Genomic DNA, 25182 nt, shown 5'->3' on the forward strand with positions numbered 1-25182 from the left:
ATGAGTATATATATATATATATATATATATATATATATATATATAGCATTTTTCTCTTTGTGCATATCTTGATTAATTTGTCCTCTATATCTACCAAATGCCTGAATGCCAACTTAAACTTGTGATGGTATAGCAAAAGAGGAAGTAATAAATTTTTATTTCCATGATCGGCAGCTTTTGAATTATGTTTTTGTAGAATTTCTTCAGTTAGCCTTTCTTCAATATGTTGCATTATTCAGACTTAGTTCATGCCTGATGACAGATCGCTTATTTTTTTTTTGGGAATTAAAGATTTTCACGTTCACTATTTCTCATCCACAAAGCATTGAAACATACCTTCACACCCAGAATTAGGGTACTACCGCGCCTGCATGCAATTAACTCATTTGGATAGTGTGAACTCTTAAATATAAGTGCATATGCTCCTTCAAGCTGCCGGATAACTTCTATGACGACTTGGCTAAAAGTGACAGACTGATCTCCTACAACACAGCAAGAAGCAGTATATGGCAGCAAATTAAAAACTTGGCATGATAACTCAGTAAAACATAAGTATTAATTGCTGCTATGAATTCAACACATTCTTTAGGATAATCAAAGAAATTTGGTCAGGTAGATGAAGGAATACAAAAACAAAAAGGTCAGCATTAAAAAAAAAAACAAATATTAAAAATAAATGCAAACCACCTCCACGTGCTTGATCGAAAACAAATTTGGCAAGCTTAGGTATAACTTCAGTATCAGTATCTGATTCGAATGTAAAACCATGTCGAATTAATGTCTCCTTCAATACCTTTTAAAACAAAACAAAAGCAGAGTTATCTTTCATTCAGGTTATTAACTTATGGATCAAACTCCTTAGAGTACCAAAATTACAAAGATAAACATTTGTACAAACCTCATAATTTGTTATAATACCATTATGAACAACCAAGAACTCATCCCATGAGCCCGATGATTGCGGATGACTGTTCCTTGGAGAAGGTACACCATGAGTAGCCCATCTTGTATGGGCAATCCCAGCATGAACCATAAATGACTTCTCTAGGTCCAAACCCATAGCATCCACTTCTACAAATGCCGAGAAACATACAAAAAAATGTCATTTCCTGAAGCATGTCTTACAAGGCCTTTACTATAAAATGGAAATATAATCATCAATAAGAATGTTTATGATTCTTTCAGAATTAGAGGAAGGGAAAAGATCATCATCTTTAAATTATCCAACTAAGTCTTCAAGTACATCGTGAAAAATGTGACTCAAGGTGTGTTACTCTCTAATGCATAATAAGCTATGCAATAAAGACTTCAGGACATAATGTTTTCTACTGTCAAGATACCCTGTGCATATACAAGAATGACTATTAGCAAACCAATACTTCACCCTTTAAAAAAAAAAAACACTTCTGTAAAGGTAGGAAGTTAGGCCGAGACATACAAGTAAATTTCAAAAAAATAAAATAAAATTTTACTATCCTATTGAAAGTGTAGAATTAAAAGGAAAAAAAAACATAAGAAAAAAAAAAAACAATAAATCTTAAGAACCCAAAGGTTTAAACTTTAAAGCCCCTAAAATGATGGAAATCCCACCCATCAAGTCTAATAATACAACTACAAGAACTAGATGAATTTGGGCTCTAAAATAGGGAAAACTCGAGTCTGTAGTATACATTATTACAAAAGCATTAAAATACCATGAAAAAAAAAAAAAAAAAAACTACTTAGCAAATGTGTTAAACACCAAAAACTGAACAAAATTGGACAAAAATTAAAATACATTGCCACAACCCTAACCCCTATAAATAAGATAAGAGAAGACCAACATCAGAACAAAACTTGACATTAACATGGTAAAATGCCCACTCTAACTCCTATGGATAAAACCACTTCAATGTAAAAAAGAATGTTGATTATCATCATCATCACTATCCTTATTCCAATTATTTGAGGGAAACAAGAGTGTTAATGATAAGTTAATTAGAAACTGATTTGTCATTCTATAAAAGTATATTATAAATACACTAATAAAAAGCAATCATCAAGGTGGAAAATATAGTACATGAATGTGATGCGGACATCCAACCGTCCATGGCTATCCGAGGAGCTGAAGATCAACGGCTGTCATCGTCCCACGTTATGTTATATTTTATTTGTAATTTTTAAATTTTTATTATAAATTTTCCGTTTTTACCCTCACTTAAAAGGGTCGTCCTATGTAAGCCTTAGGGCATATGTGTCTTGTTTTAGTTTCTTATGCCTATATATAGAGGCCCTTTCTTGTGTAATGGGATGATGAATTGATAATGAAATTTTATTCTACTTGTTTGATCTCTTAGTGAGTTCATGAGAGGAGAAGGATCTCTTTGTGAGTTCCGAGATTCCCAAGATCTCTTTGTGAGTTCTTGAGTAAGTGGAAGGATATCTTTGTGAGTTCCGAGATTCCCAAGATCTCTTTGTGAGTTCTTGAGGAAGTGGCGCTTGTAGATCTCTTTGTGAGTTCTATTGGAGGTGTTGCTCGAGGTGTGTAGCTCCAGATTTTCTTTTTCCTAAACCCAATTTATTTCTTCTCTACCTAACCAAACTCTCTTCCTCCCAAATCCCCTCCACCGGCCCCCACAAGTCCACCGCCGGCCACCCCAGGCCAATCCCGCCACTGGTGGCTCCGCCGGCCTCCTTGGGACGGCCAAGCCACCGGCCTCCCTCTTGGGAATTTCAAATTTGAAATTCAAATTTGTTTCGAAGAGGCATTAAAGACTTTACTAAAATAGTTCCTTGATTTAAGGCTTTCATATTAATTGGATGTCAATTTGAATTTGAAATTCAAATTAATTCTAATTGATAGCCCCATTATTGGAAACTTTCATTTCTTTCAAAATTTGAATTTTAATTCAGATTTTATTAAATCTTTGATTAGTATTGTGGGCCCCACTCTACTTATGACAAATAATCTCCTCCCTCTCTCTATGTGGCCGGCCCCCCTCATTGGGCATAATCTCTCTCCTGTCTCATTAATAGCCCCCCTCATTAAGCCTCCCTAATTACCTCCCACAATTCCCTCTCATCCAATTTAATTCTCTCCATTAAATTTGAATTTAAATTTAAATTCATCCCGCCAATTCCACTTAATCTGAAATTTAATTTCAGATTTTCATTCTCTCTCCCCAAATTGATTTAGGATTTAATTAATCTTGCCACCTAGGCAAGTAAATGACATTTACGTTTTACATCAAAATGTGCTTACAAACTTCCAGGCCCTCGACATAATTTGACCTCTATTTTATAGTTCTGAAATATAAGTTTACATAAGTTAGTAATCTAATTGAGATTTGTAAAATAAATAACTTGAAATAACTTGCAATTTGCATGAATTACAAAAAATGCAAAAATATGGGTGAAGGCCCCTCACTTGGTAAGATTAAACCATAAAAACAATCTCCATAGCTAAAACCAATACCAACAAAAATCTCTAGTTACAGATACTATTGTAGATACAGATTAACCGGACATAGGAATTTTTCTGAAACTTCATATTTTATAAATAATGAGACCTTGTTTTTAGCATAAGCTGTAGAGTTTTCCATGGTTAATGTATTTTACAAAATGAGTACTAATTTGAGAAGTTTACCAATTTTATATAATCATAAAGAAAAATAAACCTCCTCAAATTGTGTTAATGAAAAAGGTTTTAAAATATTTCAAACAATGACTTCTTGTCAAAAATAAGGTGGAATGCATATAGCTCCCTTGATTAGGCGAGTTAACAATTAGGCCAATTACATTATCAAATTCCCCTTATGTTTCTAAAGTTTTAATAATTCTTAAATAGGTCTTTTAGTTCAATACAAAGATGGAATCGCCCTTTTTAAAATGTCTAAATAGGCACTTTATGTTACGACTTGTAGTGGGACTATTATCATCAATTTTTGTGTATTCATACGTTCTCATTTCTATATAAACATTGAAAGAATGGCAATCCCCTAAGTGTCCAGGTCCCTATTTATGTGTTTTTGTCTAGTGTTTGCAGTAGATAAAACTTAAACCCTCTTCCTTTTGTAGAAATGGATATATAAATGGGCAGAGACAACGGAGGGGAAGGCATTTGGTTGTTGTTGGCCACCAACATTTGTTTATGAGTGTCATGAAAAGGGGTCAAGGAAGAGAGAAAAAAGTTAAAAGGCCCTAAACGAAGGATCATAACAGAAATAATTTATACAAATCCTTTTGAAAATAGAGAAGTTTTAATAGTTAATGAAGACAAATACCCGATATCAAACTAACTAAAAAATGAGGAATATACCTAAACAAAGTATTCGAGGTGCAACAGCTTAAAGGATAACATTGAGAAAGCAATGTTCTCAAGCAAGCAGCCAAGAGAAGCTTACATGTCCACTAGAAGGAACTATGAGAAAAGATGCTTCATCATAGGTAAAGAGGAAGAAGCTCAAATGGTCAATTTAACTATCTTTGCAGCATTGTGCTTCTTAGCCACAGATATCCTACAAAATTGCACCAGTGCTATTCCTGTTTGCATTATGCTTGTAGGTATTCTATAATTTTCTTGGCGTTAACTGCAATGTAATAAATACATTTAGGTGTAACTACTTTCATGTACAGCCTTCGACGATCCTATCTTAACTTAGCACATAAAATGTGCAACTACACTTTTCATACAGAAGTCACAAAAGAGCAAGCCAACGCCTCTTAACTTCATACAAGTATTGAATCTTTTTAATTTCATAGCCAGTACACCCGATTCTTTCGGCGTCAGCCAAATACAATGCGGAATAAGCCTGTTAGACTCTCTAGGCCACAATCTAACCCTTAAATGCATCAAGAATCAGAAATCCAACTCTACTCAGAACAATTCCACAATTCATTCCAAATAATTCACCAAACAACATGAGCAAGAACCCCAAATTCTATCGTCTACATGGTGCTCAAATAATTACAAATAAAACAACTAACACACATGAAACGGATAGAGTAATCAAATCAAAATAGACAAAATAAACTCACATTGCAACTAAAACAGCACATCTGGTCATTAAGGATGCTCACCTGAGTAGACCGATCTAACAAGCGACTCGATCTTTCCCTCCTGCCGGAAAACAAGCGGCAACGCGGAGGCGTAGGGCCGCTCCCCCTCCCCCGCAGCAGAAGAGAGATCATTGTCGATCGCGATTCCCGACGAGTCATAGCCGCGGTATTCGAGTCGCCGCAGCCCGTTGAAGAGGACCTCCATTATGTATCTCCTCTCCCTCGCAACATTGTAGTTCAGGTACGCAAAGATCCCGCACATCTCTCCTCCCCCTCTCTATCCCGATTTCTCACTCCAGTAATGGATTTCTTCTCCGATCTATTGGCCAAACAAACTATTTCTCTAGATTTGGAGCTGGTATTTATAGTTGAGGTTTTGAAAGTTAGTACTTGACATTTGCATTTGATAGTAATCACAATTTTTGAGATATGAAAGAAAATATTGCTCGTGTTGTTTTTCGAACTTTTTCCAATTGAATTAGAAGATGTACTTTTTTATTTTTATTTTGTCGACTCTTCTCCTTGTTCCTCTTATCTTGGGCATCTCATACTAAAATACACTAAAAATGAAGCCTATCTCGATATATATCCTCACTAAACACTCAGTTCAGTTTTTCTTTCTTCTTTCTCAACGGGAGCCTTCCTAGGGCCTCGATTCCTAGTGGCTATGTTGCACTCAAGGATCTATATTGGAAGAATTGTATTTGTTTTTCATTTTAATATTTAACTAGAGCTTATCAAATTCTTGTGAACAACAGAAAGGAAAAAAAACATGATTGCATTTTGTCTATAATTGTAGGTAGAAAAATTATGCATGTTGTCCAGAATCTCATATCATATGATCATTATCCTTCTCTGAAATATATAAAATTATATAATGAGCACATAGTCAAACAAATAACTAAAATCTTACAACTAAAGTCAATGCAAGATAAAAGAAAATAATATGTTATAAATCATTTAAAATAAATAAATACATCAATATCTATTCTGATTATCTATATTAATTTATCATTCTATCATCACACATCTTAATCCATTACATCATCAATCATAGTACATATCAGTTACAATACACAATATAAATATTAGTAGCAATATTAATATCATGATCAATAATATTAAATAATATTAATGATGATAAAAGAGAATAACATGTTATAAATCATATAAAAAAAATATATGCATCAATATATATACTGATTATTTGTATCAACTTATAATTCTATCATCACATCTCAATTTATTACATCATTAGTCACATTATCCATAACAATCAATAATATTAATGTTAGTAATAATATTAGTATCATGATCAATAACGTAAAATGGTGTTAATAATAATAATAATAGTGTTAGTCACAATATTAGTATAGTGTTCGTAATAATATCAATATCAATATTCAGATATTCAATGAGTGTATCTTAAGGTAATCTTATTGATGCACTTATGACTCCAATTTGTCGCCTCTTATAACTCCTAATGAATGTACTCCTTATAACTCTCATTGAATCATGTGAATTAGTCGCCCCTAACTCCTTATAACTCCCAATCAATTTTGAACTCGTTATCATTCCCAATCAGCGAATCACATGGATCAGTGGGGTATCACGTGGAGTTATTATATCATATATCTGAGATCATTCAGTACTTCATTTAAAATATAATAAAATTATACCAAATCATTCAGAACTATCAAATCTATAACATATCCAAACTTGTATGATGAGCTCATGAAATCAGGAGATAATGCAATATTTGTAAATTTAGGAGAGATAAAATTCATAGAAATCTAAATCATCAAAAATAAAAGTAAGAGATAAGTTACTTATAATGAATAGAATAAAATTTGCAATATAAATTGTTAACAAATTTGATCCAAAATCTTTTATCTATATTCTCTCTTCTTACCCTCTTTCAAATTTTTCATGGCCAAGCAATCAAGTGAGGGAGTCGGTGGGGTGAGGTAGGTATATTTATAAATATATAAATAAATTTTGTTCATTGTGTAGCATCGCAACGCTCACCAAATCAGCTTCAAAGTGCTCTACTTTCGAAATTTCATATTTTTTAAATAAATTTATTTTAAATATTTTAATTATTACAGGCTTCACTCCCTATTCCGTTGAAAGCATTATAGGAAAGGAGTGGTTAGAAAGGAAACCAAAGGATGTGGGGGCAAGTCAAAGGCACTAGATGAACATGAACAAGAATATACATTGCTCATGGCATGATAGAGCTTGCTCAAGAGCTAACTAGGATAAGAAACCTTTTTAACTTTATTGTGACATGGTATTTATTACATATGTATAATTCATATCTAATTAGTTGAAGACTTATGTTTCATTTGCGTCAGCTTTTAGCCAATATTTTTTTACTTCTTCCATAAAATTTTTGTACTAAAAAATATTATAAAGCAGTAACAAAGCTGTCCCAAACAAAACATTAATTTTACTTTTGTTGCGTCCTGGAGTATTCGCGGCGGTAGAGAAATATACAATTTAACGTCATAACATTGTACGAATATCCAGCACACAATCAGATAAGAGAGAGGGTGTATTGTTCATAAGAGACACCAGAGTTTCTACGTGGAAACCCCTGAAAAGGGGGAAAAATCACGAGGCCTAACCCAGGTTGAATGAATCCACTAGTATTTGCAGTCAGTTACAAATGAAGCCCTTCCTTTGGAGAAGGTTGTGGCTTGATGGTACAAATGTATATCATATAGAGTATATTACATGGTGGGTTTACAATATAAACATGTTTGTTTGGTCAGCATGACCATAGTCGATATGATAGAAGTCAAAAAGATCGTTATTTGGTGATGAAGGTCTGAAGGACCGTAATCGATGATGGAGGTCAGAAGAACCGTAGTCAGTAGGAGATGGGGGTCTGAAAGACCATAGTAGTATGGCGGTACTTCGGTAGAACTCCAGGCATCAAGCAGTGGTCCGACAGAAGTTTGGGCCTCAAGTGGTGGTCCGACACAAGTCCAGGCCTCAAGTGGTGGTCCGACACAAGTTCAGGCATCACGTGGTGGTCTGGGATAAGTCTGGGTCTTATGTAGTGGTTCGGCAGAACCCAAGGCCTCATGTGGAGGTCCGACGGAGCTCAGGGTCACAGGTGGTGGTTCGACGGAGCTATAATATTAGGCGATGGTTCGGAGAAGGTGAGGGCCTCAAGAGGTGGTCCGAAGAAGCTCAGTGCCTCAAGTGGTTGTCCGGCGAAAATCCAGGCCTCAAGTGGTTATCCAGCAGAAGTTCGGGCCTCAAGTGGTGGTCCGGCGGAAGTCCATGCCTCAAGTGGTGGTTCGACAAAGGTGAGGGCCTCAGGTAGTGGTTCAGCAAAGGTGAGGGCTTCAGGTGTGAGGGCTTCAGGTGATGGTCCGGCGGAGCAACGACGTCGGTCAGTGGTTCGGCGAAACTCAGGCGGTGATCGAGGAAGCTTCTTCCTTCTCTTCCTTCTATTATTCATTCTTTTATCTTCTTCTCTTCTTGCTTGGATCCCTCCCCTTTCAAGAGAAAAGAGGGGTCTATTTATAGATTTATGGAGTGGCATGGCCTGTAAATAGGTGAGAAATCAAGGGTAAATGGGGAGTGGTTGGATGGACGGCCGATATTGAATCCCTTAATCAAGAATCATTTGATGGACATTTGAATGCCTTAGTGATGTCAAAATTTGATGATGTTGGACTTGTTGGATTTGTTTCGTCGAGTCGCTCGATTCAACAATAAGCACGTCATGTTTGAAAACCGTTTGGCAATCGAAATTGTGGTTTGAACCTTCTAACAATGCTTCTAACCCTTGATTTAGACCCGTTTGGGCTTGGAATGGGTTGGATTTGATGTCGTTGGGTTCGTATTCTCTAGACGCTCATTTCGACTATAAGTTTGTTGAAATCAGAGTTCGGATGATTCCAATTTTAATTTTGCCACCACTTAACGCCCTCGCCTCCGCCGAACCACCGCCTGACATCGTTGCTCCGCCGAACCACCACTTGAGGCCCTCACTTCCGTCGAACCACCGCCTGACGTCGTTGCTCCGCTGCTTCGCCAGACACCACCTGAGGCCCAGACTTCTGCCAAACCATCATCTGAGGCCCAGACTTCCACTGGACCACTACCTGAGGCCCGGACTTCCGTCGTGCCACCACTTGAGACTCTATGCTCCACCATGCCACTACCTGAAGCTCGAACTTCCTCCGGACTGTCACTTGAGGCCCCGAGCTCCACCAGGCCATCACCTAACGCCCAGAGTTCTACCGATGTACCATCTTTCTACTACAGTCTTTCAGACTCCTATCTCATGCCTACTACGGTCCTCCCGACCTATGTCGCCTACTATGGTCACTCCGATCTTCATCACCAGACAACGGTCTTTCAGATCTCAATCTCCTGCCAACTACGGTCTTCCAGACTCCTATCTCCGGCCGACTACGGTCCTCCCGACCTCCGTCGCCTACTATGGTCCTTCCGACCTCCATCACCAGACAACGATCTTTCAGACCCCAATCTCCTGCCGACTACGGTCCTCATGACCTATGTCACCTACTACGGTCCTTCCGACCTACATCGTCAGACAATGGTCTTCCTGACCCCAATCTCCTATCAACTACGATCTTTCGGACTCCCGTCTCGTGCCAACTATGGCATTTCCAACTAAACAAACATGTATAATATTATAACTCCCACTATGTAATGCGCTCTATATGATGTACATTTGTACCATCAAGCCAATGTATTCTCCTAAGGAAGGGTCTCATTTGTAATCGACTGCAAATACTAGTGTATTCATTCAAATTGGGTCAGGCCCTGTGGTTTTTTCCCCTTTTTTCAGGAGTTTCCACTTAAAAACTCTGGTGTCTCTTATGAATGCTACACACTCTCTCTTATCTGATTGTGTGCTGGATCTTCGTATAATGCTAAGACGTTAAACTATATTTTTTTTCTATCGCCATGAATACTCCCGAACGCAACAAATATAAATAAGGTTATAAAATTATTATGATAATTAAATATGATTAAGTAAAAAAAAAAAGAAGGAAAAGGCAAAGCCGGCTTGGTCTTTTTAAATAAAGTAATCCATGTGATGGACAGTTCTTCATCACATCCTGAGCACGAATCATGATGTGTGATGGACGGTGATTATTATTTAGTATTTATTATGTGTTTTGATTAAAATATTTGACCTTTATTTTTATTAAAAAATCTCGTTATATATTATATTAATTATCGTTCTCCTCTTGCATGCGTGCCACTTACCACGTCGTAGTCGTTCACAAATTGCCAGTTGTAGGCAATAATTAGCCGGCCTGCACCATTTTTGGCTCGCTATTTTTTTTTTTTAATTAATAGGACATAATAAGGATTTATGTGAGGTGAAATTATGATATGAATGCTAACACGTCATGTCATTCGTTTGGTGTGTATAGTGTTTGTGCAACGGGTGACATGACGCATTTTGATTGGCCTCCGAACAATTTGGTGTCCGCACAAAATAATTTCTCTTATTTGACACAATTTTTTTACTGTTTTTTTACTTTTTAAAGCAACTTTCTAGTGTAAAAATATTTGCACTAAAAAGCTGCTTTATAAAGCGATAAAAAGTTGTCTCAAATGAAACCTAAGGCTTTGTATGTGATGACTTTATTAGTACTTTTTAAAGTTACTTTTTAGTACAAAAATTTTAATTTTTTACTAAAAAAATAATTTAAGAAGCAGAAAGAAAGCCATCCCAAATAAGACCTAAGTCTTTTTGAGATAACTTTATTATTGCTTTCTAAAATAAATTTTTAAGATATTTTTTTAAACTAAGAAATAGCTTTAGAAATTAAGAAAATTGTCTTAAAGAAACATAACTTAAATTTTGGCTTGAGATTTGTGTGAGAAATGAGAATACTGAATAATATTTTTTAATGATTTAATGGGGACGCACCACTTGGGCTATATATAATAATGGAAAAAATGGTTCTCTATTTATTTAAGAATAAAAATCTATTTATTTTTTTATTAAATTAATCAAAATTAATCAATCCTAAGATAGTACAATTTGAATAAATAAATGATTTTTTCTAAAACTTTTGATAATTATTGTTTCTTTTCTTGTTGGAACCTAGAGTCCGTTTGATGAAGCTTTTTAATTATTTTGTTTTTCAAGTTACAGCTATATTTTTGTTTAACTATTAATTTCTTGCTATTTTTTAAAATAATTATGGTTACAAATTGTTTTTTGCAATAAGATGCAAGCTTTTTTTGGGATGATTTTTTTTTTTATTACTTTTTAGTACAAAAATTTTAAATTTTATAATAAAAATTTGTTTCAAAAAATAATAAGAACGCTGTCCCAAACGAAATCATACTAATTTGTGACAAAGAAAGCTGCTATTTGACTTTAATATATATTTATTATGTTAGTGTTAGCTTGTTATTTTTGAATTTACATAATTAGAGAGAACTTTCATCTGAAAATTTTTTAAAGGAAAAAAAAAAAGATTTGGCTCAAAGGTAACATCACAATTATTTATTATTTATAAAAGTGATTATGAATTTGATTCACATTTGAGCAATTGGAGTGTACTTAGTACTATGTGTCAACATAATAAGAGTCATCATAGTTATTATTTATGAAGGATTTTTTTTTTAATGTCTTTATATATCTATTTTTTAATTTTAATATTTATTTATATAATGCTTAGTGGCAAATTAAATCACATCAACATATATGCATTCAAAATATATTTTATTTTAAATAAATTTATATTAATAATATTTCAAAGCTAGGGGTGTCAATTCGGGTCAACGGGTCGGGTTCTGGTCGAACCCGGAACTATTCAGGTCAACCTAAACCGACCCATTTTAAAAAACAGGTCAGGTTTTCGGACCTGAACCCGACCCGACACGAATGACCCGGAGTTGACCCAAAATTGCTAGTTTTTGGGTAAAATTCGGGTCAATCTTTGATTTTCGGGTAAAAAACGGATCAATCTCAGGTTTTTGGGTAAAATAAGAGTTTTCGTGTCACTTTTGGGTCAATTTCGAGTTGTTGGGTCAACCCGAGCCAGACCCGATTTTTAAAACGGGTTGATTTGTTGAACCCGAACCTGACCCGTTTCGGGTTCGGGTTGACCCGAACCCTGGTTTGGGTTGACCCGAACCTGAATCTTTCAGGGTCGGGTTCAAAAATTGACACCCTTATTCAAAGCTATTTAGATAATAGAATGTTATATGAATAAATATAAAAAATAGGTGTTAATATATATTGTCAACAATTAATTACTTCTAAGAAAATTTAAATTATTAAACACATTTTTAAAATTCATTAATAATAAAAAAATATATCATATGCTTCAATAAGAATATGATTTAATTAAAGCTTTAAAATTTAGTTTTAAAAAAAAAAGTTTGGGTACTATTTTAGTATTTTCGTCTACAGCAAGACTATTCAAAGCTATTTAGATAATAGAATGTTATATGAATAAATATAAAAAATAGGTGTTAATATATATTGTCAACAATTAATTACTTCTAAGAAAATTTAAATTATTAAACACATTTTTAAAATTCATTAATAATAAAAACGGCATCAATATGCTTCAATAAGAATATGATTTAATTAAAGCTTTAAAATTTAGTTTTTAAAAAAAAGTTTGGGTACTATTTTAGTATTTTCGTCTACAGCAAGACCGACACCTGTATCAAGCTTCACTGAAACCGGTTCAGCCGGCCCCGCCATGATCAGGCCTTATGTGAGCTCCTGAAAAACTAATCTTGATTTATTTATTTATCCTAACCTCCTTCTAATCATGATTCCCTAATTATTTTTCGGACCAAATCAGCAAATAAGCATCTGCCCTCTCCCGCCGGCGAAGATATCGTCTGATATTGAGAATGTCGTGAAGGTGTTTGTCGTTATGCCCCAAAGAAAACAGATCTCTCTATCCTTTTTCTCTATTCCTTCTTTCACCACCAGTCTGGATTTGATGTGAAGCCAAAGGGGGAAGAGAGAGATAGGAAGAAACAAATAAAAAGTTTCAATCTTTCGTATTTCTACTTCTTTCATGCTTTGCATCACCAATCTGTTCGGCGTTGTTAACGGCTGCCATTGATTTTTCTTCTGTTTAAATTGCTTTGCCGTGGAAGACATGGCGCCGATTCCGAAATCAAAGAGGCTATATCAAGTTTGGAAGGGAGATAATGTTAGTAACTTTTTTCATTTTCTTTTTCTCTATTGGTATTGCTTTGATTTTATTTGGTTGCAATTTGTTCAATATGTTTTTGTTTTAAATCAAAAGGTTGACTTTGTTTGTTTTTCTGATTGCAACTTATCATGTTTTTGTGGAAGATTATGATGAATGGAGTCTTAAAGTTGTAAATTTTAAGAGCAACATAGTTGGCAAATAAGTTCCAGTATAACTTTAATCATTTGCAGTAAAAGTTTTTATTGATAATAGAAAAACCTCTTTCCAATCTGCTCTCCATAATAGAAAAATCTCTTTCCAATCTGCTTTTGGTTATATTACTTATCTCAGGATGTTCTGAGTAGTCTTCTTTTCTGGTTATATAAGTTGAGTGTCTGTTATTAAACAATCTGTTTTTTGAATAAAATCTATCTGATTTTTGGCTAAATGTAGATGTTGATTTGCAAAACATTGCTGTGATGTAGCACAAAAACTCAATGAATTTTTAGCAAATTTGAGACTTTTTTTGTTGTTTATTTGCAGAGGTTCTTTTGTGGAGGAAGATGTATATTCGGTCCAGATGTGGCTTCATTATTTCTATCCATGTTTCTGATTGCTGGTCCTATTATAACATTTTCTTACCAAATAATTTCAAAAATTCGAAATCGTCAGAAGCACCATGAAGATTTGATTCACGAGAACCACCATGTACTTGGGCTTCCAGTTCTAATTGTGACCATAATCGTCATGATTGCGGTGAGTGACAGTTTCCATTGTATCATATAGGATCATAGCATGTTTTTTCTTTAACAAATAAAATTGTTTGTATACGATGTAGGATTTGACTTTCCTCCTCCTGACCTCAAGCAGAGATCCAGGAATTGTACCAAGAAATGCTCAATCGATAGAATCATCAGAAACTTCTGACTTTAACACTCCTTCCATGGAATGGATCAATGGAAGAGCCCCACAAATGAGATTGCCTCGTACAAAAGATATTATTCTGAACGGTTTTGTTATCAAGGTAAAATATTGCGACACTTGCTTGTTGTATCGTCCACCTCGCACTTCTCATTGTTCAATCTGCAACAACTGTGTTCAGAAGTTTGATCATCACTGCCCATGGGTTGGTCAGTGCATTGGACTAGTAAGTTGCCAAGTTCATCATGGTATTTTTTCAATAAATGAGATCAACAAGAGTTCTAATTTGACTTGTTATTATTGAATACAGCGGAACTATCGATTCTTCTTCTTATTTATTTCTACTTCCACTTTCTTGTGCATATACGTTTTCACTCTTTCTGTCGTGAATATTCTGCAAGAGAGGAAACATTATCACTCTTTTCTGAAGCTGGTTGTGGGGGAGATCATTTCAGCGATACTAATGGTGTACAGTTTTTTGTCTGTCTGGTTTGTTGGTGGGCTGACTGTCTTCCATCTATATCTGATCTGCACAAATCAGGTAATTCTATGAAATGTTCTTTAAATATGCAAAGAATGAGATTCATTTCAGGGTCATTTGATTGCTTGAAATTAGAAAAATATGCTTTCAAAGAGGGTGAATTTTTTTAATTCCGTCATTTAAAAGCCATTTGATTGCTTGAAGTTAGAAAATATGTTTTCAATGATGGTGAATTTATCAGATTTCATCATTTAAGGGCCATTTGATTGCTTGGAGTTAGAAAATATGTTTTCAAAGATGGTGAATTTATCAGATTTCGTCATTTGGCTAGATGCAGCTCGAAATCAGTTTTGATTTACACACAAAATGAGTGAAAATAAAATCATTAGTTTTTAACATGAGTTTAAACATTGAATATTAGGATAAAAATTTTTCATTTTAAAGAGTTGAGTGATTGAATTGATTCATAAAAGAGTTGAAGACTATTTTGATCCCTCACAAAGAGTTTTGGAATCATTTTGACCCGTTTCTCAATATGTTAGCATTGATGAGTTATTTTATGCTTGCAGACAACATACGAGAATTTTCGATACCACTATGATAAGAAGGAAAACCCATTTAACAGGGGTATATTGAAAAACTTCAAGGAGGTGTTCTTAAATATTCCACCTTCAATGAACAAGTTTCGAGCAAGGGTGCTTGATCAAGTTGTTGAATATGGAGCGCTTGCTCCAAATATGGGCATGGATATCGCTAGCTCTACTGAGAAGTTTGATATTGAAACAGCCGATAAGCTTGAAATGGGTATCAACTTACAAGTTCCTGCTGTGAACTTAGATTACAGCTCCATCAATGAAAATCAAGGAGCCATTAATAAACAGAAGGGTGAGGCTCTTGATCCGTCAGATTTATCTAAGATTCAGGAAAATAATTATCAAGAATCAAAGGAATTTAAACAAAGTTGCACAGGAGAGACTGAGACTGAAGATGAACCTGTAACAGTTTGTGTACCTGATGAAGATATACAGCAGCAACCGATATGAGGTAACTGGACTTACATGTATGCATTGCTTAGTGCATTTTAGTGCCCATAATCTGCTAGTCATTTGATCAAGGTGGTGGTAGCATGGTAGCTTGATTAAGGCTTCGTTTGGGACGGCTTTCTTACTGCTTCTTAAAGCAGTTTTTTTGTATAAATTTTTAATTTTTGTACTATAAAGTTGCTTTATGAAGCAGTAAGAAAGCCGTCTCAAATGAAACCTAAGAGTTAAAAAAAAGTTGTAATTCTTATACCGAAACAAGATAACGGCAAGCACATCAACACAATCCACTCTAGGGACCACAAGAGGCTAATAGCTAAACTTTATGATGGAAGTAACTTCAAGCTACTGTTTTAATAATCTAATTAAGATTCTCACTTTACTGCCTGTTGGTCAAATCCACAAAACCTTGGACTTTTTTCCTCATGTTCAACATTTTCAAATTTTTGAGCAAGGGATTTGGACTACTTCTAGGCTGCCATGGTTGATATTTCAGCTAAGAATTTAGAGGTAAATTAGTTTAGGATTTAACTATGACATTGAAACCTTGCAGTAGCTACTTACCATAAATTCATTTTGCTCAGGCGCGCAAAGCTCTAAGTTCCATATTTACATCTTCCCCATATTTTGAAGCAATTGCAATTATTTTTACTGTTCCATTAAAAAGCTTCACAACTAGTGATTTTATAGTTCCAAATGACATTCTTACTATCATTTTTTGCACTATCTACTGCTTCTGAATCAGTTCCTCTTTTTTCTTTTTCCAGCAGATGAAGATGATTACTTCCTTAGTTATTTGCCCCATTGGTTTTCTTCAGCAGATCAAGTTATTGTCTTTCTTTATTCATATTTGAACCATCAATCTTGCAGTTCAAAGTTGTGAATTATGGTGCAAAATCCAAACTAATTGAATATATCCATTCTTCTCTTCAATTACTCAATATTTTGAATGCCCGGATCTAATTTTTTTGTTATTAATCACATTTGGAGTTTGGAATATAATCATAATCAGTTAGATTTAGATCAATAGATGCAGATGAAGTGCGAATTTTTTTCTACATTTAAATTTTATGTTTTCAATAGGATCACTGGTAGCTTTTGAGTACATAAATGTATACAATGTTTGATAGTTGAATGAGATTATTTCACATTGCAATGGCATCTTTGTTGAGCAATAGCTTTAAGTTGAAGTAGCCTTAATGTCGGCCGAATGATGAGATTTGTGAGTTTGTTCATGAACATAAATGAACAAATCAATCGATACTCAAAATTTGTTCATTTATATAATGGGATTTCAAAATTTCATTCGAATTTGTTCAACTACATACATGAACGAATGAATTGAAATGAGTCTTATAAATTCAGATGCCATGCATAATTATACCAAGGGGGCTGCTGCATACCTTCATAGAAATCATCAATTAGAGCTTCAAATCAAGAACACCTAAATAATTCAAATTCCAGTGTAAGATCCTAAATGAGATTTAAATAAAATTTGTACTTTGTGAAGTCAAAGCTCTGTACCAAAGCCATTTGAGCTGCAAATTCAGCTACTGTTCCCCAAGATATTGAACAGGCCTGAAGAGCGACATGACTTCAGCCTAAGCCAAATTTTCTTTTATTATTGCATAAAAAATTGGTTAAATTAAAAAAAAAAGTAGAAATTTTTTTTTTCAAAAAAAAAAAAAACTTACTATTTTAAAGATTGAAAGAAGAAATTTTGTTTATATTTTGTCTAGTATTTTTGCAATGTAAAAAATGGCAAGGATAGCTAAATTAAGTTCAAATGAAGATCGCCTTATTAAAATAGATCAGGAAAAAGCCCCAATATTGGTTGCAGATGCCGGGCAAAGTTCCCTTTTCTTGAAGAGAGTATGTGGAGGAGAAACAAAGATTCATCGATGGCTTGTCTTTTTTCTTCCAAAACAGCATGGCCCCTAATTCCAGCTGAGGATGCAGCTGCACCCACCGCTGCTTGTCCAGGCGGTGAAGAGCCGGCTGGGCAAAAGCCCAAGTCCCTGATTTGAATCCCTTGGCAAGCAGTGAAAGCCTTAAGTGTTGGTGTAAAATCCCTCCAAATTCTATTTTTTTGAGAGCAATTAGTATGTACGAACTGACCTTAGTACGGGATGAACTGAAGAAAATTGTGAAAATCTGTATGGTTGGTACGTACGAACTGCATGTATGAACCTGAGTTTGTCCGTACGAACCTGAATTCGTCCAGGACGAAATTTGTCTAGAGCCCTTCGTCCAGAGTGTTCGTCTGGACTAAAATATCATCCCGGGACGATGGGGGGTCGTCCTGGACGATCATGCTTGATAAATATCTGATTTTGATATATTTTGAAGAGAGAGAAAAGCAGGAGAGGAAAAGAGAAGGAAAGGCTTGGTTTTGAAGGCCGCAGAGCGATTTTCGTCCGTCGACGCAGTTAAAAGATTTGTTTGTCTTGAAGTAAGGAATCCGAATCCTATTTTTGATTTAGAAGATTTTGTGTTTTGATATTTTTCTGCTCAGTTTTGTGTTCCTGTTACCGAAAAATGTGCATATTTTTATATTGTATTCGTTTTCTTTAATTCAATTATCATTTTTGGATGTCTATATTGATCTGAGAAAGAGAAGAAAAGTATGCTGATGAATCCTTTCACTATAGATGTCTGGGACGTCAATGGCCTGTGTAAATTGGTGCATGTGGGTTGCATGCTAGATCAACCGGAGTTTTTACTAGCCTAAGGACAATATATAATTCCTCGTTACAAAAAAAAAAGAGGATGCAGCTGCAATGGCAAAAAGGCAGCCATGGCAACATCTTAGGGAAAATTATTAGGTCAGGTCCATGGACGTGTTAGGAGCCCAATGAAAATGCGTCACATCACCTCCTACTTGGTACTGAGCAGTACCAAGCTTAGTACTGCTCAGTACTGAGCTCAGTACTGCTCGGTACTTAGTACTTCATAGTACCGAGTTCAGTACTGCTTGTACTGTGAATACCGAACCTAAGCTGTATTCGATGTCCGAACCCAATAATCTCTCACATCTTAGAGCTTCCTATGGACCAAATAAGTCATTTCTTACCATATAGGACACTGTTCACCATATAGGTATGTAACCAGTGTAGGGGTCCCACACCATGGATGACCACAAGTTTCATTGGTGCTTGGTTTTTTACATTGACCTGGGTGACTAAGGGTTTGGGACGGAGCTATCTAATACAAAATAAAAAATTGTTGTACTAAAAAGTTGCTTTAAGAAGTAGAAAGAAAGCCGTCCCAAACGAAACCTAAGTCCTCTGGATACAGCCACCTGAGAAATGTGCTCCTTGGACAAGCCACTCTTCTTCATCATGTTCAATATCTTTGCCTGCCATTGGACCTGGTACCATAGATTGATATCCATATGAGGTGGGCATGAACCCACACATAGGATTAACATATTTTGTTTGGTCATCCACAAGAGTTGAGTTATGCGTGGAATCTGATTGTGGTGATCAAACGGGTTGTTTTTTTGCCTTGAATCTCAAGTTTGTCATACTTGATGGGCGGTGCAAGGGATTTATCCCCTGCTTGGGTTTGGGTGTAAAATTTTTTTTTCTTCGTAAAACGTCCCGACGCTGTGTACCCTAGATCCTCGACGCTGCGTACCCGAGCACCCTGAAGCTATGTTCCCAGGCGGCCCAGCATTGAACGATAGAGAGCATATCACCACAGCGGTCTAGATATGACGCCATGACGGATCAAGACAAAGGTTCAATATCTCTCATGTAATTGAATGAGGAGCAAACAGTCTAGCCCTAAAAATTAATGTCATCATAGAGATATCACCGCCAAAAACTTAAAAGCATTTACAATCATGTCAAAATTGGCTGATCAATATTCGAATGTTCATATTAAATTAATACAATATGTATCATTGTATCAATCTGCATAAAATAAAATATATAAAAAAAACTTTTTACATGCCCAATTAATTAGTTTCAATATTTAATTGATAAATCTTCTTAAAAATTAAATATTTTCATGAAAGAAAAAGAACTATCATGGGACATAGTCTTATCCACTTTCGGAGAGGATCTCCTCATAGAAATTTGTTCCTCTATTTTAGGTGAAACACACAATTTGCATGGCTATGCGCATATAGCCACATGACTTCACTGTCAAAGCGTAAGGAAGAGAATGAAAAGTTGGTAAGGAAAGTGATGGTTTGAAGTTTGAACAGCTTAGCTTTTAATTGTGTGGCACTTCTAAGAGTTTAAAATCATAATAAAAATTGGGATTGTGTAGAATTTTGGGGCTATATGATTGAAAGTTCTAAGAATGTATGTGTAAAATAAATGTAATATAATCAAATATATTTAAGAAAATATTGTCAATAAATTAAGTGAATGCATGAAATATATATATATATATATATTGTTGCGTCCTGGAATATTCGCGGCGGTAGAGAAATATATAGTTTAACGTCTTAGCGTTGTACGAAGATCCAGCACACAATCAGATAAGTGAGAGGGTGTAGCGTTCATAAGAGACACCAAAGTTTTTACGTGAAAAACCCCTGAAAAAGGGGGAAAAACCACGGGGCCTGGCCCGGTTTGAATGAATCCACTAGTATTTGTAGTCGATTACAAATGAGGCCCTTCCTTAGGAGAAGGCCTTGGATTGATGTAGCAAATGTACATCATATAGATTGCATTACATGGTAAGAGTTACATATACAGGTTTGTTTGGCCTGAAGTACCGTGGTCGGCAGGAGACCGGAGTCGGCAGGAGACTGGAGTCGGCAGGAGACCAGAGTCGGCAAGAGACCGGAGTCAGAAAGACCGTTGTCTGTTGATGGAGGTCGGAAGGACCATAGCAGGCGACAAAGGCCTGAAGAACTGTAGTCGGCAGGAGACCGTAGTCGGCAGGAGACCGTAGTCGGCAGGAGACCGTAGTCGGCCGGAGACCGTAGTCGGCAGGAGACCGGAGTCAGAAAGACCGTTGTCTGTTGATGGATTAAAGGACTCATTTGGTTAAAATAAATAAGAAATTGTTTGTCAAAAAAATGATACAATTTATTAAATTTTTTAATTAATTATGCTATAATATTAATTTCAAACTTCACAAAAATATCATAATTAATTTTATTTAATTTGAACTCTTAATTGATTTGAAAGTTTATACCTTTTATTATTCCAACTTTGTATAATATATGTTTTTTTTTTTTTAATTTAGAAACAATCAAATGATCACAAAATTTTACATATGTAAGGCTATTTTATTATAATTTCTAAAATAAAATCTTATAATATAGAAAATATTTTATTTAAAAAATGTTAGAATTATATATAGACCATTTAAATTTTAGTTATTTGCAAAATTACTATTCATATTATTTTTTTATTTCTGCGTGCCATGATAAAAGCGGAAAATACATATTTGAATGTATTGTGAATTCTGTGTGCCAATTTTAAAAATGAAGATAAGAGACTCATAATTTTATAAATAACTAAAATTTAAATGTTCTTTATGTAATTGCCTAAAATTATTACAGCTTGAAAAAAAAAAAGCATTTAATTTAAAATTTTATGGAAGATATCATGACATCATAATATACTATGCATTAAATAAGCATATAAAATAATATTTATTTTAATATAAATAATAATTTTAAATATCATTATTAAATAAAATAAGAATATTTTAGATTTTCATTTTAATATTATGAGTATGCCCTAAGTGGGCCCACAATATTAAAGGAATGTGTAATTTAGTGGTCGAAGATTAATTTAGTGATTTAGCACTAATTATTTCAAAAAAAAAAAAAAATAATAGTATGGCTATTGGATGTGTGGGCCCACAATGCCACCTGGATGCAGGGATTTGTAGTTTTGTCATTATCGTAGTTTCATAGGACCTGAATAGAATTCCTTTAAATTTTGGGCCACTCGCTTTAAGCCTTTAAGTGTGTCACATTAGCCACATGCCCCCCTAAATTTATAAGTAATTGTCTTTCAAACCTTCAATTGTTTATGCTCGTTGAAATTCAAGCCTGCGTGGTGCTGACTTGACGACCGTCATATCCTTGTCAGCTAATTCTTCTTTTTCTGATAAAAAAATCTTCATTTTATTTAGATTTAATATTCAATTAGCATACCCAAATTTAATAAGCAAATTTGTCTTATATTTTTTTTTGACGATATTCAAATTTTAAGAAATATATATTTAGCTTTATTTTTTCTAAAAAAATAATCATAAGTTTTATTTGAATTAAAATATTTCGGGAAGTTGAAAATATGCTTTAGTTTATATAAGTGACATTTTGGGCAAAAAATTACTAATTTTAGCTACTTCTCGCGCGTCTGACGATTCTAGCTCGGTAGTGATAGTTTAGAAATCAAATTTCAATGTAGTTCATGTGAGTAGGAGATTTGGAACTCGTTGAGCTCTACCAACCATTTGAGCAGTCTCTTAGAGTGACATGCCTTAGCAAGAAGTATAATATTGAAAGTGTGATTTGTCACCACTTGAATAGGATGGACATGGAATTAATTAAGGGCACAACCTTCTTGTAGAGCATACTAGTGCCCATTTGAGCTTTTCTATGATTGGATACTACTATTTTGTGCCTCTAAGAATATGGCTGACGTAATAGAATGACCACCATTTTCTCCCCGTTTCTCTAAAGATAACGTAACTAATGGCATCCTCACCAACCCCTAAGTATACCAGTTGGTTTTCGTCTAGTCGTGGGCTTTGGAGGAGGAGCGATAAGATGAGAAGAAGATGCAACTTATGGAAAGCAACTTTGTATTCCTTATCCCAAGAGAACTTCTTTGTGCTTATAAGGACTTTGAAGAAAGACGAGCATCTCTCATCAATTTGAGAGATGAAGCGATTGGCCTGAAGATTCGCTCAGTAAGTTGCTTCACTTATTTGGCCATCTTGGGCGACTTCATTTTGGGTATGACTCTCGCCTTGTCAAAATTGACCTTTATGCATTATGACGTAAGGAGAATTCCTAGGAGTTTGCATGAACCCGCCCAAAAGTGTACAATTTAGGGGATTAAGCCTCATATTATATTTCTTCAGAATGGAAAATATCTCCTTCAGATCTTGAATGTGTTGGATGAACTGCTTGCTTTTTTATTAGGAGGTTGTCCACACATACCTCAATATTCCTCCCATTATGCTCCTTGAAGAACTTATACATCATTCAGTGGTAGGTCACCCCTGTAACCTTCGGCCATTAGCCATGATGAAGGTTATCTTCTCACAATCATATGGATGCATTTTTATTTGGTGTAGCCAGTGAGAAAGCATCCAAAAAAGTCATCACTGGGTAGCTATTATCAATCAACTAGAGTGTCAATCCTTGGTAATGGGTAATCATTCTTTGGACACATCGAGTTTAAGTTAGTGAAGTTCACACACATCTTCATTTTGCCTGTCACCATTTACATCACCACCACATTAGAGATCCAATATGTGTATCGTACTTCTCTGATAAAGTCCATAGTTAAGAGATTCCCCACCTCTTCTTGGATAGGCTTAACAAGTAAGGTGAATGTCTTTCTAGTTTTTTGTTTGATAGGGTGAGCATCACTCTTTAGTTAATGACAGACAACTTCTTCACCGATGACTAATATCTTTGCAGTCATCCAGGCGAAGACATCTAGATTGCTCCTAAGTTATAACTATTATTATTGTATTTAGCATGTGTTATTGTAAAAATGTTGTAACCACTTTAATTTAAGACAAGTCTTGTTATAAAAATATTATCCTTTGTTATTTCCTTATAATCTATGATGTTATAACTATTTTAATTGTGTTATGCTAGACATGTTATTTAATAAGTTCAAACTTAGTTGAACATGTAATTTAATTATTTTATAAATTTATCTAAAGTCTTACTTGAACATTATTCGAACAATGTGTACACAAAATTGAATTTTTTTTAAATATGAGTGATTAATGTTTGACTAGGATTGAAAGAATGCTCAATCATAGATCAAATTTTTATTGCATATATAATTTTAATCTTGATAAAAAATTTTGTTTATTTATTTTTTTTTTCAAACTTCTTTTGAATGTTATATGGATTTTATTTTTATCATATATAATCTCAAACTCTATCAAATCTCGTTCAAACTTTATTCAAATCAAAATTGGTTGCAACAAACTAAAAAAATAAGGTAGTCTTCTGTCTAAAGCGAGGATATTTCTTCAATTTTGAGCATCACTGAGCATATAAACTCAAACTTCCCATTGAATGTGATAGCTTCTTTTAAGATTATTTTGTTTTATTTTCGATCGGACACTATGTAAAGATAAACATCATTATTTGACAAAGTGGAGGAATTCTAATAGAACAATTGGTCAAAAAGAATATTCAAATATGCTTAAGAATGGAGATATTTTCATTGGTGAGTAGTTTTCTTGAATGAAGAGAATATAATCATAATATTTTTACTTCATTATTTTTACTATATTTACTGAACTATTATATTATATATTAATATTATCATCAAAAAAATTTTATATTATAATTTCCTATTTGCTCTCTTCTCATGAGCTATCTCAAATGTCCAAAGCATCACAAAACATCATAGATAATTAATGAAAAAGAGTAAATTTCAAGTTATTTTTTAGGAATACAATAAAAGAGAGTATGCACTAGAAGAGGGAAGAGAGTAATTCAAATCAATATATCTCACTTGGTTTAGCTATGTTAACTCTTTATTATAATGTTTATTACAGAGGTTTTGGAAATATAAATGCCTATAACATCAATATTGCAGTACAATGTAATCGCATGAAAAATATTTCTAAAGATAAAATAAGATGGCTCACACATGTGTATGCGTGCTTGTACATGTATGTAATATGCACGGTGTAATAATACGAAATATATTTTTTTATTAAAAAAAATTAGGTTTAAAATTGTATCTTTAAGATTGCTATATTCTCAAAATTGAGAGGTTTATGCTAATGAATTAGGATTCACTATAGAAGAGATGCGGAAATTATGCGAGTGAAAATCTTGGATTCCATGCACTCCCATTGCATTCACAATTTTCAAAGTCTAAGCATAATTCTTATGACTAAGGGAAGAAGAAATTATTAACAAAATTTTAAGATTTTTGTTATCACAGTCCCCGACAACAGATAGACACATGACATAAAAATACATAAATGTCAGCGCATGCTCAAATGAAATAATGGATTTGAATATTTTAAATATTAAAATTTGGTATAGTGCCCCACGGTGCTCCCTCAGAGAGCCCACAGTGTTGTTTCGCTGATTAATTATCAATTTTCTCAAAAGCACTAACACTGAAGCACGTGTCGTGATGCCCTAGAGATCAAATTTTCGACTTGCTCAAATATATGATTTTTTTTTTTTTTTTGATATGGAATGAAAAATGTAAAATTAATTAAAAAATAATTCACTAAATAAAGATCGAGCCTTTTTTTTGTTGTTGAGAAACTTCTTTAATATTTTAGGCACTTAATAATAAAAATAATAATTTAAATTTACTTACAAATTAAA

The 25182-nt window shown here is 34.3% G+C and overlaps 2 protein-coding genes across 5 annotated transcripts in view; one reads left to right on the forward strand and one right to left on the reverse strand.

Annotated features, from left to right (window-relative positions):
• Positions 1–5404, reverse strand: part of LOC110114490 (glutamine--fructose-6-phosphate aminotransferase [isomerizing] 2) — a 10219-nt gene extending 4815 nt beyond the window's left edge. The window contains exons 1-4 of the mRNA XM_020847388.1: positions 5059–5404; positions 899–1071; positions 688–793; positions 337–482 (exon numbers count right to left, since the gene is read on the reverse strand). Of these exons, the coding sequence (XP_020703047.1) occupies positions 337–482; positions 688–793; positions 899–1071; positions 5059–5299 (666 nt within the window). The 5' untranslated portion in view covers positions 5300–5404. The remainder of the gene's footprint in view (positions 1–336; positions 483–687; positions 794–898; positions 1072–5058) is intronic.
• A 7264-nt stretch (positions 5405–12668) lies between these two features.
• Positions 12669–16597, forward strand: LOC110114450 (probable protein S-acyltransferase 1). 4 transcript variants are annotated; one of them, XM_028700938.1, is made up of 8 exons: positions 12669–12782; positions 12873–13047; positions 13177–13232; positions 13758–13970; positions 14053–14361; positions 14446–14676; positions 15186–15660; positions 16424–16597. In XM_028700938.1, exons 3-7 carry the CDS (start codon positions 13179–13181, stop codon positions 15657–15659), a joined length of 1281 nt encoding a protein of 426 aa, XP_028556771.1. In that variant the 5' UTR covers positions 12669–12782; positions 12873–13047; positions 13177–13178; the 3' UTR covers position 15660; positions 16424–16597. The 4 variants fall into 4 exon arrangements, with proteins under 4 accessions (XP_028556771.1, XP_020702993.1, XP_020702994.1 ...); XM_020847334.2 differs by having other exon boundaries at positions 12873–13232; XM_020847335.2 differs by having other exon boundaries at positions 12873–13232; positions 16427–16597.
• The last annotated feature ends 8585 nt before the right edge of the window (positions 16598–25182 follow it).

Source organism: Dendrobium catenatum, unplaced genomic scaffold (assembly GCF_001605985.2).
Source record: "Dendrobium catenatum unplaced genomic scaffold, ASM160598v2 fragScaff_scaffold_1608, whole genome shotgun sequence".
Classification (NCBI taxonomy): Eukaryota; Viridiplantae; Streptophyta; class Magnoliopsida; order Asparagales; family Orchidaceae; genus Dendrobium; species Dendrobium catenatum.